General features: G+C 36.4%; 1 protein-coding gene across 1 annotated transcript in view; it reads right to left on the bottom strand.

Moving 5' to 3' along the window:
- Nucleotides 1–6,290: 6,290 nt before the first annotated feature.
- Nucleotides 6,291–19,362, bottom strand: part of RNF4 (ring finger protein 4) — a 76,699-nt gene continuing 63,627 nt past the window's right edge. The window contains exons 5-8 of the mRNA XM_001373813.5: nt 17,829–17,838; nt 16,942–17,101; nt 9,870–9,918; nt 6,291–9,081 (exon numbers count right to left, since the gene is read on the bottom strand). Coding sequence (XP_001373850.2) covers nt 8,932–9,081; nt 9,870–9,918; nt 16,942–17,101; nt 17,829–17,838 — 369 coding nt within the window. The 3' untranslated portion in view covers nt 6,291–8,931. The remainder of the gene's footprint in view (nt 9,082–9,869; nt 9,919–16,941; nt 17,102–17,828; nt 17,839–19,362) is intronic.

The following is a 19,362-nucleotide window of genomic DNA, read 5'->3' as shown; positions in this document are numbered from 1 at the left end:
TAGTTATTTTTTCTTTTATTAAACTTATATTAAACTTATATATCAGAAAAATATCTTTTTTTCCTGATTTCCCCCTTTTATTTCTGAAAACAAAAATATTTGAAACCTTTAAAAAAATCTTATTTCTTTTTTAAGGAATATTTGTTATATAGTACCCAAACCATTTTTCTTTGAGGATTTGATTACAGATGTTTTGGAGTCATTCTTTTCTTTTGAGTTTCGGTCTTGAAAATCCTCAGCACCCCATTACACTGATTTTTTTTCTTTTTAAATCATTCTTCCAACTTAACTTCCTAACTTCAGGCTTTATGCTACTGCTGAGCTCTGGGCAATTCTGGAGGAAATAAGACTGTTTTTATTGTCATTTTCTTGGGGGTATTGAGTAGTGTATCATTACAAGATTTCAGAGAGCTCAGGCTAGAAACCTTCAAGTTAGCTCCTGACCAAGTCTGAGTTTGAGCAACAGGACTATGGGCTTGCCCAGTTTGGAGTTCCAGGAGACTGCTGCTTCAGTCAACTCTGCTGGCTCAGAGACAACTTTGGTCTGGCCCATTAGTCCTCTGCAGACTTCACTCTGGAGTGGAAACCAGAATCATTGCCCCACTCTGCCCTTGGGATTCTGAAGTCCAAGACAAATGGCTTCTGCTTATCGATAGTGCTCAGTATATAGACTAGGACCCACCATCACTCTTCACCCTGGAATAGCCCTAGCCTGCTGTGGATTTGTGATCCGTAACCAGATAGTGAAAAACAGTTGGCAGTTAGCACCTGTTCCTGTATCCTACATAAGTTTAGGTCCCTCTACGCTGAATCTGGAACCTCTCCTTGCCCCAGTGAAGTGTCACTATGTTCAGGAATGCTCCCTGCAGCACACTCCCAGTCAGACCCTATCCCTAGAATCCAGACCTTTCTGTTTGTCTCCTTGTGCTGACATGGGCTGGCAAAATAACTCCTTCTCAAAGAGTTTACTCTGGTGCACTTTCTAGATCTGTTTGGAGGAATTAGGGGACCTCCACCATGAAAGAAAAAAAAAGGTAACATTAAATACAGTCAAGAAAACAAACCCACCCACTGGTCATGTTCAAAAAGTGTCTCTGCACTTTGAGTCACATCTGGTAATGTGCTTTTATCACAGATCACCTGGAGCCATGGTTGGTCAGTTCTGTGATGGGTTCTTTCTATTCTTGTTGTCCTTGCATAAACTGGCCTGATTCTGCTCAGCTCATACTACTCAGGATTCTCCGAAATCATCTTCCATCACCTCCTACAGTGCAATCTTATCAATAATATCCATTAAATAACCCATTTTTCCATTTCCCCAACTGATAGGAACTTTTCTCCCCTTTTAATCCTACCAAGACAAACACCAACCCCCATTTCTGTTTCTTTTAAGTTGATGTATTTATACACCAAACTGTGTGTGTGTGTTTGCATGCTGAACAGTATTTCAACCCTCTTTTGTCCATTTTGGGTTAAGAGTGCAATTCATCTGTTTGCTCTCTCCATCCTCTCTGCATGTTTCTATATTCTTCTCTGCATTTTTCTATATTCTTCTCAAGCACCTCAAATAAAAGAAACAGCCAATTCCACATTTTTAAAACTTCTCTATTAGCATATTCCTTTTATAATTCCCTTTTACTTCTTCAGACACACACCTCAGAAGACAACCAAGTCTCTCTGCAAACCTGTTTTTTTCTTATTTAACTCCCTCAATACCCTTTAAGGTTCTGAAGAGACACTTGTTTCTTGTCAACCTTTCAGAATGTTAGTGCCGCATCATTATACAGCCCTTTCTTCTAATTGCTCAAATAAATTCACCTCTCTAGTTTTTCCTGATTCTTGTTTATATTCTAAGTTCCTATTTGGTTTTGCACTTTTCATGAGAGATGCTTCAAAGTTCACTCTTCCACTAAAGATCTTGAGCTGTGCTCAAGAAAAAAATTTTTTTATTTTTGGAAGCTGACAGATGCACAGATGAATGAGAGTTTGCCTTCTGAAATATTGTATTAGAAGCATTTTTGTTTATTATTAATAGATGCCAGGTCTTGTGTGATTTTTTAAAAAAAAATTTAAATACATGCAGAAACAATTTTTGACAATTATTTTCTGACATTTTGTGATTTATATTCTCTCTCTCTCCCAGGTGGTAAATATAGGTTATGCCAGTGCTTTCATGCAATATGTATATCTATTTTCTCCATGTTATGACTGAAGACACAGATCACACATACATAAAAAACTCATAAAGGAAATAAAGCGGATGGTGTGATGCAGATTCCAATAGTTCCTTTTTTAGCTTTGTATCTTTTTTTTTTTTAATCCTAAATCCCTTGGGGGTAACTTGCAACCTGTCTTCTGTAATTCTGGCTAGGTTGCTTCATACTCAAACTATTGTTTAATGGTTGTTTATAGTAATTTTTTTCTTTGATATGGGAACTCCAGTTTTTTGCTATGACATTCCTGAGACTTTCTCTTTTGAAGTTCCCCACAGAAAGAAATCAGTATTTGTTTTCTTCAGTTTGCTGTTTCCAGTAGATCTGGATAGTTTTCATTTATTTCATTTATGCCAATATTTTTTTTTACTTCATAGTTTTCAGGAAGTTCAATGATTCTTAAATGATCTCTCAACCGATTTTCTAGATCAGATGTTTTGATACAGTTTTTTTCCCTTCCCCCCCTATTTTTCTTTGCCTCATGCTATAATTGACTTTTTTTTTCTCGTTTTCTAAAATTCCATTTCTTGGGTAAGGTTTGCTTTCTCTTCTTCTGAATTATGGATTCTTCCAGTTCTTTCCTCCACAACATTTATTCCATTTTTTAAATCTTTTGCTTCCTATCTTCCAGGTATTCATGTGGTTCTTCTGGAAAATCTATTTTTTCCTTTGAGTCAGATCTTCAAGTTTACATTAATTTTTGACATTGTCTGTTTCCTTCTTTGTTTTACTCATCTCTCCAGTTTTGACTGCTAGGGGAGGCCAGGCCCCATTCTGTATTGTGTTTTTTAGTTAGGTTGGTTGGCCCTGCTGGGTTTAGGCCTGGGTCCTCCCCTGTCCTGTCCCTCCCACCCCTCCATTCCTTTATTGATCTCTACCTCTTAGGGTATAATCTCAGGGACCTTGGAGTCCTTAAGCACCTTGGTTGTCCTAGTCTGAGTACTGTGATACTGATTTGAGCAATGAGTTGACTTTGCTGTGCTGTTGTTGCACCTACACTGGTCACATGGATTTCCATTATGGGTTTAGAAGCACCTTGGCCCTTTCTTTACTCCCAGGGTGTGCAAAATCTTAATCTGAATCATGAATTTATCTGTAAGAGAATTTTCAGAGGCAATGATGGATCAATCTTTATTTCTTCTATCTTTTTTCCCCCTTTATTGGTCAGAATAAGAGGCAAGAACATGAAAGACTAGAGCAGGTAACAATAACTTTTCAAATGGAATCTGAGTACCAGATCTGGGCAGTTTCTTATTTTAAAAAATGTATTTGATATCTGCTTAATGAAGAATAAATCTCATTTATGATCAAACAATTTTAAAGTTATCTGCTCACATACAAAGCTTTAATATAGTGATTGGCTAACTTTGGGGAGTTTCTATCATGTTATAACTAATACTTCTTTTTTCCCTTATCTTCCACAGAGAGAAGATGGAGGTACAGGGCATTAGCTTTTAATTTTTTGCATTTCTCTTATTCAACCTAAATTGAAAGTAAAAGGGAACATTGGAAGGGTCTCCCATCATTATGAGAAAAAATGGGGGGCCAATTTAAGGGGTGTACATTCCACCGCAGAAGCTTGAGTTTGTGGATACAAAGTCTACAACTATATTGGTCCCCTCCTATGTTGGGAAATCTTCATTCCTTTCAGTTCATTAGTGGTTTGATTCTATATTATTCAGGAGTTCCTGAGGGTCTGCTGGATCATGCTCAATGTTTCCAAACTGAGTGGGGAAACTACAGCTCTGAGCAGTTATCCAATTTGTGAAATCCAATAAGGTCTGAAATAGGCATGGGTATTTTTGCCATAGCAATAATCTTAGCCAAAAGAGTTCCCTGGTTTATGTCTCATTATTGGGTTCATATCTTTTTTGCCTTCTATCCCTTTGGGGGGGTGAGGAAAGGGGCCAGCGTCAATGTCCAAAGATCAGTTGTGCAAATCAGAATATACCTCTAGCTTCCTAGATTTAAGGGTCACTGTGTGAATTTTAAAATTACTCCACCCTACTCAGATGTACTTTAGAAGATTTGATTTAGCTATTTCCTGATTGTAACAATGGAGATACTTGATCTGGAATGTCTTGGGAACTTTGAATTACTCCACCCTACTTAAACCTTACTTTAGAGGAAGATAAAGTTGTAATCTCGTGATTGAACAATGAAGGTTCTCCTTATAGTGAAGCTAGAACTTTAAGCTATTTTTAGACCTTAATACAAAAAGGTGTTAAATCACTATAAAGGTTAAATTAATCACAAAAAGGTCAAGTAACTAACAAAAGGTGAACTTAACAAAGAAGTGTAAAGTAGCTCAAAAGATAAAAATCTAATTAAAAAAGGTGAGAACTAAAAGTATGGGCAGTCCTGGAGAAAGTCTTGGATGTGATTGGTGAAAATTTATTGGATGTGAAAATTTATTGGATGTGAAAATTTAGAGGTGGAGACACAAGGGTGAAAGATCTATATATTTGGGATTTTTCGTCTCTCAAAAACTCTTTCCCCGGAAAGTTGGATCTGGCTGATCACTTCCTATGAGTAGCCTGGGCACCAGTTTGATCCCAGAACTCAGCCTGGAGGAGCTCACTTAGACAGCTTCCTTGAGAGGGTCTGGTGGTGAGTGATAAGACTAACTTCCCTTTCCCTTGGGCTCTGGGAGGCTCCTTTGACCAAGGCCTAACTCCTGCCTGGCTCAGCCTGAGCTGTAGCAGTTTAAATTAACTCTTTCCTCGCTCTCTCTCTCTTCCTTATTTCCTTCTCTCTATATTAATTAAAATCACCATAATTTCCAGCTGACTTGGGTATTTTATTATTTGGGATTTTCCCGGGTGACCAATTAATTTAGATTTTAAGTCACAACACAAATTATCTTTACACTGACAAGCTTTGCCTTGCTCCAGATCTGACTTCATACTCAGAAAAATCTCCCTTTGATGTCTACTGGTGGCTATGCCATTTCGAAGTCTACTCCTTGTCCTTAAGTTCAAACAAATACTTTATAGGATGGAAAAGATTTTCTAAAAGATGCTAAGAGTTAAAGAATGGGACAACTTACCACAATTGCCATTCCCTTATTGCCATCTGAACTAGAGTTCAGTGGATTTATTTTCCCTACCACTTAACAGTAAAGTGGTGTCTAAATGATAATAATAAGGGATGCCCTTCAATTGGGGAATGGCTGAACAAACTGTGGTATATGTTGTTGGTGATGGAATACTATTGTGCTCAAAGGAATAATAAACTGGAGGAATCCCATGTGAATTGGAACAGCCTCCAGGAATTGATGCAGTGAGAGGAGCAGAACCAGGAGAACATTATAAAGAGAGACGGACACACTATGGTACAATCGAATGTAATGGACTTCTCCATTAGTGGCAATGCAGTGATCCTGAACAACTTGGAGGGATCTATGAGAAAAAACACTATCCACATTCAGAGAAAAACTGTAGGAGTAGAAATACCGAAGAAAACAACTGCTTGATTACATGGGTCAAGGGGGATATGATTGGGGATATAATACAGACTCTAAATTAAACACCCTAGTGCAAACATCAACAACATGGAAATAGGTTCTGGTCAAGGTCACACATAAAACCCAATGAAATTGTGTGTTGGCTCCAGGAAGGGGTAAGTGGAGGGGAGGGAGGGAAAGAATGGGATTCTTGTAACCAAAGGATTATTCTAAATTGACTAAATAAAATTTAAAAAAATAATAAGAGGGAAGAGAAACAATTTGATCATCACTAATAATATAGAAATGAAATGATCTATTTCTATTCTATGCTCCCATTGTACTATGATGGATTTGTACAGAAATAAATATAATTCAAGATAAAATGGTACAGGGGCAAAGGACAATTCCAAAGTGCTCTAGGAAAATATGGGGAAGAAGTTCCTTTCAGCTCAGGATGGAAGCTGAATCTTAAAGGAAGAGGATTTCCAGGGGCAAAAGGAAGAAAAGGCAAAACAAAATTAATGAACTTCTCCGCGACAGACCTCAAATATGAAACTAAGTAAAACTACACCAGTTAGGTTAAAAATGAAATAAATGTAGAAGCCAAAATAAAGAGTACACACTGTACATCAAATTAATGGGTTTATTTTCATCTTAATTAACAACCATTTAGCTGAAGTTCAAAACAGACCTGACACATGGACCTGGATACAATTTAAATAACAAAAAAGTCAACTATATACATAAATAAAGTAAAAGTATGATTTTTACATAATCAGCCTGTTTATATTTTGCAGTTCTGGAAAACTATATTGCTACACTAAGCAAATAACTACAACTAAACATTACCTTTTCAATTTAGATTTACAATGAAATAATACAATAACATTTGTGATTGACAGAGTAGAATTGGGCAGTTATAGTTTTTCAAGAAGAGTCACAAAACAAATTAGTCAAAGAACTCTGCTGTATATTCTGTAGGGTTTTTAAGGATCTTACACATCAGTACAGTTGATACAAGACAAAAAATAAATATCTACTTGGAACAAACTTAATTAAAAATACCATTCAAAATTAAAGCAAGAGCAGGAAAGCTATACACATATAATCCCAAATTAATCTTCAATACACCCCTATTCTTGACTTGATGGATAAAAATATGACATATACTCTAATTAAAAAGGTACTTAATGTTATTTTTAAAAGTCAGGATTGATAATATAGCTACTGCTTTTTCTTCCTGTGGCAAGGGGAGAAATGTTCATTTTAAACTAAATTTTATACATTAATGCATCAAACATAAGGTTGGTTATCAGTAGCAAAGCCAGAGTTGCCCCCTTCACAATCTTTCTAAACAGTCTTAAATTTTTAGTTTGTTTTAAGTAAATAATATTAAGAGGGTTTGGCAGAGGAATACAGGATTTTAAGAACTCTTTACTGGTGTGTGAAGAACAAATAATTCTGGGGTACAGAGTAAAATTTGCCAGCCTTCCCTGGGTTAAAAGGTAGGACACTAAAGTAAAACCCATAGTTTTTAAGTGGGCAAAGAACCATGGTTTGGAGGCACGACTGCATCCAACTCAACAGGCATGGACCATCAGAAGCAAAGGGTTCCATGAAGGTCAAAAAATATATACACCAAAACTTCATAAAACAAAGTTTATCCCAGCTAGGCACAGATTCAAAAAAGTAACTCCCACCTCATAACTGGGGGTGAAAAAAGAATCAATAGAATGGTATTGATATCATTAACAAACAGGCAGAGATGACTTGAACTGAAGTTGCCGAGAAGTGATTTCCCCCCCAAGCAGCTAATAATGTCACAAACTACTTCCACCACCTGCAAAACACATGGGGGAAAAATGAATCTGTTCCCTCCACCTCCAACCCCTTGACAGACATCAAGGGACTGAAAAAGCAACAACACAAAATGGTTTTTATTATAATACAAAAATTAAGCCTTTTTTGTGCCCCACATTTGCATCTTTGGGGCAAGTTTATAACACTACAGCATTATCAACATTCCTGAGAATATGGACAGCAGATAGACGTGTGACAGAAAGGGGCATTCCTGCCACTGTCAATATCCAGGCTTTTGGAGGAATGTGAAAGTCTGAACAAACTTCTGCCCCAATGCAATTAGAATTTCAAAAGTAATGAGCTTTATTACAAAGTTGCATCTTAAAGGAGGAGGGAACCTAGTCAGCAATCTCATTTAAGATAAGGTTTAATTTCTATGTGCAGAAAAAACTATCACTTACTCTTTTAATGCCACTAACTTAAAATGCTAAACATCATAAGTTTCTATAAAAGTCCAACACATAGATCTCTACTAATGATAAATGGCTGAGATGGCAGGATGGAAACTCATGTCTGTGTTGACAGGCGGCTGACTTGAATGCTGAGCTCTATAATTTGGCAGCCAACTTTATGAAACATCTATCTGCTCACCAGCTGCTGATTATTCAATTAGGGAAGAGAGGAGGTCAATGGATACCAATTAAAACTAAAAGTATGATATGAGTCTCTATGAAGTAGAAACACACGGCTAATGATCAAGTGAGGCTTCAATAATTTGGACTTTGCCAATAAGAAATCTTTCATAATAATATTTTTTTAAAAAAATCTCTAGTGAGTTTGCTTCCAGGTTCCACAGAGACCTAGCGCCACTGTTCTATATTTAAGTGTGCTGGTGAAGACCCAGCAGCTATACCTGGGGAGCTTTATTTTTGGCAGCTCTGCAATTTCTTCAATACATCAGGGTATTCTTTTTCCCTGGGGAAGGCCTAGAGCCTGTCATTATGTCCTTCATTCTAGGCGGTGAATCAAAAACAGGTTTTTTATACCAAGGCATGTGAAACTCATCTGATGAGCCTGCTTGGGAGCAGGACTCTGCCACTCTTCCCACCTGTGCACCTCAAAAGTGAGAAGAAGCCACTCATCTATGCCTTTCATTCTTTTAGGCTTATTGGATAGATTACTTGATTAAGATGACTTTGAAACTGAAGAGCTCACATACTCTTATGATACTGAGCTGTCATGTGGTTCAGCCAAACTTCACAGACCCTCAGAAATTCAGCCCAACCTTATCAATCGTGAGAAAACAAAAAGCTAGGTTTATGACATTTAAAGTTTGGACCATAAAATCTGTTTACATACACCCCAGGTAATCGTTTTTAAAATCAGTTCTCCTTACAGTCAGGTATGTTGACAACCTCAGGACATTTTCACAGCAATCCACGTAAGGCTGTCCTAGAAACATAGTACATATCATATATATATTGGATGATACTGTTTCTGGTTCAGCTTTTTCCGGCAAGTTGGGCAGGAGCTAGCATTTCTAAGGGCATCACGGAGGCATTGGCTACAGAAGACGTGACCACATTTTGTAGAGACTATAAGTCGTCCACTTTGCAAAATCTAGAAAAATAGCAAACAGATAAATTTATGAAGCTAGGTCTCTACAAGATAGCCCTGTACTCCATACCTAAAAACATTTTCAATGCCATATGCTGGTGGTAATTAGCTAACAGTTTTCTTACTGATAACCAACTACTGAGATTTGCAGTTCTACATTCAGGGGAGACAGAGTCTACTAACGGTATTATCTTGGATAATTTCCTTCATCTCTTTTTTTTTCAGCTTCCTCACCTAGAAAACAATAGTTTGACTAAATTATAGTTAAGGAAGCTCTTTCTTGCACTGTTTCCAATCTCTGACAATATCAAGGAGACCTTTTGGAATAAAAAGGTCAATAAAAACCATAATCTTAAAGCTTGCCCTAAAATTGTCCAGTCTGGTTGTTCCAAAAAAGGGCTCTTCAGCAAAGACAGCATCTTTCTCTTAACAGTATAATAGTAAAGCTAACATAATCAACCCTAAGTTGGAATTTCTTCATCATGGCTGTATATATCACCACTTCTGTAAAAATACACATATGAAAGGGCTTTTCTCTTTAGATACTAAGTAGAACAAATAGTTAAAACAGAACTAGAAATTTAGAGAGAATAAGACAAGGAACACTTATTTTTTTCAATAAAAATACTTGCAACTTGGGTAGACAACAAAAATTTCAATTACTTTATGATAGTTTTAGGTGCCTTAGAATCAGTCTAAACTGAAAGTGAATAATTTCCATTTTTAAAGAAAAACCTCCCTTCTAATGTAATGGGGAAAATGTATTAGATGACAAACTGTAGTTTTCTTACCTCTGAGTATCCATCCATGCAAATTGGACAACTAACAGTACCAGAAGGCCTAAAAACACAATGATTTGGATCAGTTTTATAACAAAAGGAAAAAGATCCTAGTTTTGGTAGTTGATAACAAATAATCAATTTTCCCCAAGACTGATAAAGCATATATAGAATTTGTATAGTGCTTTTAAGTTTATAAAATACTTTCTGTAGTATATATAGAAGATATATATCAAGTACATGATATATGTACATATATATGTTTAATATATTTTATATATTTTCTTTTTCTTCCTATCAACAAAGGATTCCTCCAGATCAAAGAAAAATTTCTTCCATGAGAAATAGTGGTGAAACAGTAATAATGAAAAAGATCTCTATTTAAAAATTACCCTTTAAGCAATTTCAAATTACTGATGGCTTTTTTCTTCAACTACAAGTCATCCATATCCAATCTTGGCTAAACACAGGATCTGAAACAATGGAAACTACCTACTACTTGGTCACACTACAATTTGAAGATTTACTTCTTATGGGAAACAAACATGTTTCACTTAAGCCATTGAGTAGAAAACCTGTCTTGTAATTTAAAATTGGGAAAAGGTACTTAATCGAACTTAAGGAACCAATACTCCTCTCTATAAAATGAAAGGGCAGAACTAGATGACCTTTAACTGAGATCAGACTTGGAAGAGACAACTGTATAAAATGACTTCTCTGTTTATATATGTATGAACAGAGTAAGTGCTATTTCAATTTATAAATTATCCTCATACATTATCCTAAAGTTCCCTTTTGACTCTTAGTTCAAAGGAAAGGCCCAAAGGGGATCATCAGCAATGATTAACAACAGTGTGCGTAGTCCAGTCAATGGAAATGAATGACTCAAATATCCTTCTGGTCAATCCCAAATGTTACCCCAAGGCCTTTGCGGGGGAAGAGAGGGGTATGATTTGAGGATCTGAGGATGAGAACAGAAGCTCATACACATGGAAAATGTCCTCTCTAAGAAATCACTGACCACTTCTTAAATGGTGACAAATTAGTTTATCGGCACTTTAATTCTAATAAAAGAAAGGATATGGATAACTGATTAATACTTTGTGCAATTAAAACAAACAGCCCCAAGCTCTACTTAGTTTACATTAAGTAAACACACTTCTGATCTGATGTCCTCCTCTTTATGAGATTTATTATCTAATTTCATAGTAAGAGCATCATAAATTCACACTTCCTTGTGTGTAAGAAAGGAAGGCCTTGATAAATGTGGCTGAATAAAAAGAATTACTTTCCATTTTAACCTCTTAAAATACAAACTAGGCAGAACTCAGTCATCTTTTATAGCTACCAACCCTGGAAATAAGGTTTTTCTAAAATAACCAAAGAAAAATAGGGCAAGAGGAAAAAACAACAATAAAAAATCCATAGAATACATGCAAAATCCATGCATCACTTATCCACCCATGTAGCCTAGGTTTTATTACTGGTTAAGTGACTACATAACTTTTTTATGAAGCTACTGAAAGATGTTCTCCTTTTTTTCCTTGTATATCTGCTGATAGCAAACAAGATTATCCTCAATTTCTTTGAACTTTTAAAAATCTTGAAGTATTTGGATCCATCTTTTCAATACAAGAAAAAAAAATCTCTCAAATGAGATGCTTCTGATAACTGCTTCATTATGAACTTTTTTGGTTCAACCCTGGGTTCCAAAGCTTCCCTTTCTTCTTCTGCAATCGTTGCAGATAACAGCTCAATCAGATACTCATTGGACAAGAATGAGACTTAATCAACTCCACATCCTTCTCATCCCCTTCTAGTTCTAATTCTTGAGCTAATTTTGCAATTTGTTACTCACTTCTTCAAATGTTTCATCACTGTCAAATCTACAATTTATGACTGAGATTTCTTTTAGAATTCTTTAAGTCAAATTTAGGTAATGTGAATTTACATAAAGTGAGAACTGCACAAATGTAATTATGTAGAGAATAGAAAGAAAATAAATGTAAAGTGATTAAATACCAAATCTGAGAAGGGCATTGGCAGTTAGGAAGAGGGGCAAGGTGGGACATTTGGATGAGGAAAAACTTCATGAAAAATTAATATGCGAGTTTCATTCTGAAAGAACAGAGGGGACTTACATGAAGTGGAGATGAAGAGTGAGTGGATGGGCAATGCAAAGACACAAAGAAGGCAGAATGTCAGTATGAGAAATAAGGAAAGGGGGAGGTGGGAGGGATGGGGTAGGGTGTGAGTATTATGTAAGAGAAGACGAGATATGTACAAGGCTAAGAAATTAGTTGGGGGCAAGTTTTTAAAACCTAAACAGAGTCAGTCATTCAACCACTACTTAATATTTGATCCTAGAGGCAAGAGAGCAAGAGCAATTGGAATTGACTCCAGAGGGGAAACATGTCAGATCTATCCCTTTGTCAGTAGGGTGAATGAATGATGAATAATGAAATTGGGGGGGGGGGACACCTGTAAGACTAGAAGAACAGGGAAATTTTGAAGATAAAAGTTTGAGAGGAAAGAAAATGAGTTCAATTTTGGACAGAGTATGAGATTCCTCTGACACATCCAGGCTGAAATGTTTAATTGGCAATTGTGGCTATTCCCCATACCTGAAAATGCATTCAATGTCCTTGCATTTGTCTTTGTCATTATCAGCATCCTTAGTATCCTCCCCTGTAACTAGCTCCTTTCCCTTCCCCAGTTTCTCATTCTTCTTCATTTTGAATTCCTGGCACATCTCAGTGATTATTGTCATTTGGAAGAATAATAGCTCTAGTCTGTTATCCATGTCATTGTTGATTATCTTTTTGCCCGTAATTATCTTCATTCCCTTCTTGATACTGCTATATAATTGCCAGAGAACTATCACAGTACCATAGCCAGCTGGGAGGGTTAGCCATTTTGTAGATATTTCTAGTGATCCCAATATTTTGTAATGCTGACTGCTGCCCCTACCATATTATTGATTATGTTAGCGATGGTGCTAAATATAGAGTAGTACCACCAGTGTGTTAAAATGGCTACCACCAATAGAGTCCGTATCACTTCTTGAAACATATTGTCCCTTTATATTATCCCTCTTTCTCTTTCTGTTATATAGGAATCAAGATGTCTGCCTTGATTTTGTATGTAGTTGTTTTAGACTCTATACCCCCAAGATGGCTGCCCTATGTAGTCTCTTCCAACTGCCAGTCAGTAACTGTTGATGGATTCTTTTGTATTCTGGAGTGCCACTGTAATGGAGGGAGAGAAACGGAGTCTCCCACCACTGAATTCAGTACCAGAGTATGTTATAGATAGAATGGAGGCAAGAAGTGGAGAGAGGGGATAGACTGGTTTCCCCCTCTCTTTCCTTGGTAAACCTCACTCTGGTTGCCTTCAGAATCACAGGTTACTATTCCCTCAGAGACTTGGCTGAAATAAAATACAAGACCTCAGCCAGGAGAAAGGAGTCTTAAGACTATGGGCCTTTCCTAGAGGCTCACACCTCCAGAAAGGGCATGGAATGAAGGAAGCCTTTACACTCACCACGGTGTCAGTTCAATCAGCAGATTCTTTTATCCACCTCAACTCCAGCAGGCTTCACTCCAAGTGCCTCTCTTTCAAACTCCAAGTGTCCCTCTTCACTACAAGTGACTCTCTTCATTCCCAAGTGTCTTCACTTCAAGTCTCTGTCTTCTGTGTCTGTTTCCACTTTTAAAGACCTTTTTCTCTTGTGTAACTTCCCCTAAATTTTACATCTACTAATCATAGCTGATGCTCCACTCTAGAACTGCCCACTCTTTCACACGTGGGTCACAGACTTCCCACTCAATGTATGAAATGGGTTTTCTTTCTCTCTCTCTCACTCTTCCTTAATATCTTCCCTCTATTGTAAAATAAACTATTGTAAAATTCCATTTTACTTTAGTAATTCATTTTGGGATTTAGAAATTAAATCCCTGGTGACCAATTAAATATTCAGTCCAACCATAAAAATTAATACTATGAAGAAGGCACTTGATGTAGCAAATAGCTATTTATTCTAATGGAACAGGTGAAAGGTAGGGCAAATGAGTTGTGGGATAAGGCAATAGGAAGGTGGGAAATAGGAAGTCCCTAAATAACAACTGGACCACTTCTCCCCAAATCCTGCAGGGTCAGGCTTTGCCTGTGTAACCCTCTGGGGTCAATTGTGAGAACTGTCCTAATTCCTAGCTGTTCTAGCTATGATATCAACTTCAAGGCTGTCTAGAGGGATTGAGAGGAAATCGTCTTGTAGTGAATGGCTTTCTGGCAAAGTCCTATTCACTCTAGTTTGTCTTCCACTGGATATTGGGGTCAGGCTTCACAGGAAGATGCTCCAGGCGCAGAGGTTCACTCAGATCAACCTCCCTAGTGGGCTTCCAAAAAGAGAAGTGAATTCAACTGTTTGGATCTTCTCAGCAATTCTGTTCCTTCTCCGGAATTCTCCCTCCTTCCTGCCCTTCCCCCACTCAAGATGGTCTTCCAGGATGATGAATCTGCTGTCCTCTTACACTTACCTCCACCTCTGAGCATCACTAATTTTCTTCAAAAAAAGTTGGTATCAGCTCTCTTCCACAAGAAGTCTCTCCTAATCTCCTGAAGACTTAGTTGCAAGTCCCTCCCTAAATTACTTAATATGTATTTTGCATACATTTTTAGATGTCTATATTGTCTTTTCTGATAGAATATAGAATGTTATAGATTAGGGAGTTTCATTTTTGTCTTTACGTCTCCAGAGGCCTAACACAATGCCTGATAAAAAGGAGATGCTCAACAAAGACTTGATTAATTGATCCTGAAAGTCTGAAAAACAGGCACACCCAAAAATAGAAAAAAATCTACTGTGGCAAAAAGCCATCAAATCTGGAATCTAAATTCATAGTCTTTGGCTGTGTTGGGGACAGGAAAGGAAAAATGGCATGAGATCAGATGAAGATAGAAAAATACTTAGATCAGACCAAGTATAGAACAGAACATGCTGGTACTATCAATTGTTTTGAAGGTGCAAGTGATCAATTTTCAACACCACAAACAAAACATGTTACTCCTAAAAAAGTTAATTAAGAAAAATATCAACAGCCAATGATTCCTATGCTTACTTTCCTATTTTAACAAATTATGAAATAATCTAGAAGGAATCCTTACAGAAGATACACAAATTATCTTATAGTTTATTACTTCTTTATAGTCAAGTGTGTTTATTGTTTGAGACTACTTAAAAAAGCATTTGATTTATTAAGGCAAAGTGCCATTTGAATGATTTTCTTTTAACAAATTCTCTCTCATGCATATCAAAATCATACAAGATTTTGTAAGAGATCCAAAAACAGGCCACTTGGTTCAGTGACCCTGTAATTAATATCAAGAAATATATAACAGAAAAATAATATCAATAGGGTGAGACATGAGCTTGCCACCGTCACAGGACATCCAGGACAAAATACAAATAGGAAATCTCTAATGGTGAGAACCGTGAAATGGCCATTTGTGAATGAAAATGTGGCAATCAATTTCATCAAGGACTAGAATATTGCAGAACCTTTCAAATGTGCTCCATCAAGTTGAGGAATACAAATTGTCTAAACCAAGGGTTCTTAACTTTTTTAGTGTCGCTGACCTCTGGCAATATGGTGAAGTCTGTAGATTTCTCAGGACAACGTTTTTAAATGCAAAAATTAAAATATCCAGAATTACAAAGGAAATCAATTATATAGAACTAGTCTATCCTTATATATTTTGTGCAGACACTGTAGTTGAACTGAAGTGCAGAACTAAATGGGAATATTGCAGGCTAGATGAAAAGAGAGTATAAAGTTAAACTTTACCTTTAAAACAAAATTGTGTTTTTAACAACAGTATTTTCTAATTAGATAGGCGTTGTGGTGGATAAAATGCTGGGCCTGGAGTGAGAAAGACTTGCCCATCTTCCTGAGTTCAAATCTAGCCTCCAACATTAACTAGCTATGCTGGACAACTTCACTTAACTCACTTTGTTTCAGTTCCTCATCTGTAAAATGAACTAGAGAAGGAAATGGCAAATTGCTCTAGTATCTTTGCCAAGAAAACCCCAAATAGAATCATGAGTCAGATAAGAAGACTGAATGACAAATTTTTACAGTTAATGCTCTCTAAACCCTGAAATAGTATACTATTTTTAAAATTTCAGATCACTCAAAAGGTAAAGGATATATAGTGACTATAGATCAGATACAGCATGTAACCAATTACAAACTGCATGCAAAAATTTGTAGAAGGTATCATCAAAGAATATGACAAAAGGAGGAAGTAGGGTGGTATAAAAGTAAGAAAAAGGGATAACATATGGAGAAGCACAGATACTCCAATGATAGCTAACCAGAGTCAAGAGACCAAAGGAAGGCCCCCAGTATTTTGGTCAGACACCCTAGGGAGGACTTATGTAAGAATATGGATGAATCCAACAATATGAGGTGGCAGGGATTGTTTGTGATCTGCACTACTACATGGAGTTCCAACTTTAATGAGATTAAAGATTCACCAAAGCATATCTTAAATATTCTATAAAATTCCATTTTGATGCCACATCATGGTGTGTAGGCATTCTCAAAAACTATGCCAGAATAGTATAAGTTTTGCCCAATAAAGGTAAAAAAGACTTCAGGCATGAATCTCATGACAAACTGTGTCTGCTGTCCAAAAGCCAGTCCAGTCGGGCAAAGAAGCATTCATTAGAAGACTAACCACTAGGTGATGCAATTTTTTTGGTTATAGTAATTCACAAATGCTATCTACTAAAGTGTAGAAGTGTTTCTATCTACAAAGGAGGAACCACTGACATAAAAAAAAAGCATATATTTTATACATCCCAGGAGATAAGTCCAAAATAGATCTTTACCTTTAGTTATGAAAAGAAAGATTCAGTTAAGGTAACTATATAATCAAGTCAATTAGACACAAGATAGCTACTTTTACTTAATCCAGTTTTCTCTAGGAACTAGTAGTTTTAAAGATATGTTTACATTATATATTTTCGCGTATTTCTATACACAAAATCTGCACACAGAGAAAACACCAGAGTACATACCTTATGCTTGATGTTTCTTCTTCCAAAACAACTGATTCTCTAGAAGGATTTTCTGTCACATACACATCATTGTCTCTTATTTCTTCATCATCGCTACTCAAAACACAGCTGTCAGGCTGTCCTCGACTTATCCTTGGGTTTCTTCTTTGCCTTCTATTTTCTAAGATTTTAATTGAATAAGTGAAGGTTTATTAGGATTCCAACCCTTTCAGGTTAACATGTCACTACAGGCTCCCACCCTAACAGTTAGAAAATACTCCCAATAAAATTTCTCTAACAGCTTGCATGGTCATTTTTCTCTACAGTATTGTTTCACCTGACCAAATATTGATGCTACTGTCCAAAGTTTCCTAGAAAGAGCTTCCTCAGCTCCCTCTCTTCACAGAGCCTAGGCTACTTTTCTCTAAACTATAGTTTTCTTATTGCTACACAGGATACCTCATTCTTCTCCTTCTGGGAAGTGCTCACCAAAACCTTCTTTACAAATCTCCTGCCAGTCACAAGGCTTTCACTAATGCCTAGAAAGGGATCAAAGACAGAGATTCTGGCAAGGAGTTTCAGTAGCACTCCTATGACACTGACTGAGTTTAAGTCACAAAAGTCACAAGTTACTTTCTTCAAATATGGTAAAGGCTCCTGAAACTTATAGAAAGGATAGGCATGCACACATTTTTAAAACTAGTATCAGCCACTTAACTGAAAATGGAAACTGCAAGTGATTTGAATGAAGATTTATAAAATATGAATACAAAAGATTTAAAGTTTTGGAGCCCAGAAGGAATATGTGGCTCCTGTCTCTTTTTCACATCAAGTCCTGTCAATACTAACGCTTTGTGATTCAAAGTTTTTCCTTAAGATGTAGTTAAATATGAAATATTGTTACTTACCTTCAATAAACTTGTAAGAAACAGGAAGGAAGGAAAAAAAAAAGCAATTAGAATTTGATTTTAAGCATTCATAATTATGTAGTACTTTTAAAATATGAAAACGAGGCACAGAATATCTTTACTTCAAATCTTTCAGAAATCATGTACTGAACAACTAATAGATGAATAGAGAAGCAGTGATATGATGGAAAGAGCATTGGATATGGAATTGAAGGACTTTAGTTCAAATTCCATGTATAATGCCCACTTTCTGTGTGATCTTTTTTAGTAGGTTATTATCTTCCTTGGGCTTTGGTTTCCTTAAAATAAGTGTGTTGGGCTTCATTGCCTATTAAGTCAACAGAGGAGAAATTTTTCTCTCTCACCCCTTTTACTTAAAAAGGAAAAAGTCAGGGCAGTTAGAAGGCTCAGTGAGTTAATCCTACTTAATTAATTAATCCAGGCTTAGAGACCGGAGGTCCTGGGTTTCAAATCACTTAATGTCAATTGCCTGGTCCTTACTGCTCTTCTGCATTGGAACCAATAATACTGAAACCTAATCATTACAGACTAAAAATGCTAGATACAGCTATTTAACAAAAATGTTGGATATGCTAGCTCTCCATAAATAATGATGTAAGTGATCACAAAATTATAGTTATTTGGGAAAGCAGATGGGTAGATTTGGCAACCTCACAGTCATTTCAAGTTCAAGAATAGTATTAATTCTTTCAATATAGGAGGAAGATAAATAAACAGTACATAGTATAAAACTTAAAGTCTCTTCCAGTATAGTAAGTATTAAGCAGAATATATCAATTTACTATTCTTGGAGGGGGAGGGAGGGAGGTGGAACTTTTAAGTAACAATGTCCAGGTCCAGGAAACTTACTCTATTCTACTGGAAAGCATACATTTTCAGAAAGTGAGAGTTTCAAAGACTATAGTTACTAGGAATTCATTACTTGACAAAAACAACCAGGAAAACTAGAAAGCAGTTTAATAGAAATCAGGTTCTAACAACACAGTAGAGAAAGAGTGAACTAAGAAATTCAAAATCCTAGTCAAAAGTGTGTTTGCTGACTTAATATTGCAAATGCTTAATGGAATTAAAGGAAGTATGCTATCTAATCAAGGAAACTAACATTAAAATAAAATACTTAAGCAGATAGGATGGTTGAAAAAGCAATCTTTTCCAGAGCCCCAATAAGATCAGAATCCTGACAGGAGAAATTTCCAAGAGGAGACACAAAAGATTAATGTTTTCATTTGAGACACAGGAAGACTGAATAGTAAGGAATGCTTTTCAGAAATCTGAGTGTGCAGCACGCACAACCATTCACCAATGAATAAATTAATCTGTTCATCATATTTGTTATAAGGAATAAAGGAATGCTCCTCAAAAGTGTGGCTCATTAAAAAGTATAAAGAGTGGCTAGCTAGGATAGAAGAAGAAATAATTCACAAAGTAAATTGGAAAGATGGCCCTTAGGCATCAAAAAAATTCATTATATTTTCTCTGAAACTCTTCCCACTTCTGAAATTCCCCATTATCC

Source organism: Monodelphis domestica, chromosome 6 (genome assembly GCF_027887165.1).
Source record: "Monodelphis domestica isolate mMonDom1 chromosome 6, mMonDom1.pri, whole genome shotgun sequence".
Taxonomy (NCBI): domain Eukaryota; kingdom Metazoa; phylum Chordata; class Mammalia; order Didelphimorphia; family Didelphidae; genus Monodelphis; species Monodelphis domestica.
The sequence above is the reverse complement of the archived record's forward strand: the minus strand, read 5'-3'. Positions and strand labels throughout refer to the sequence as shown.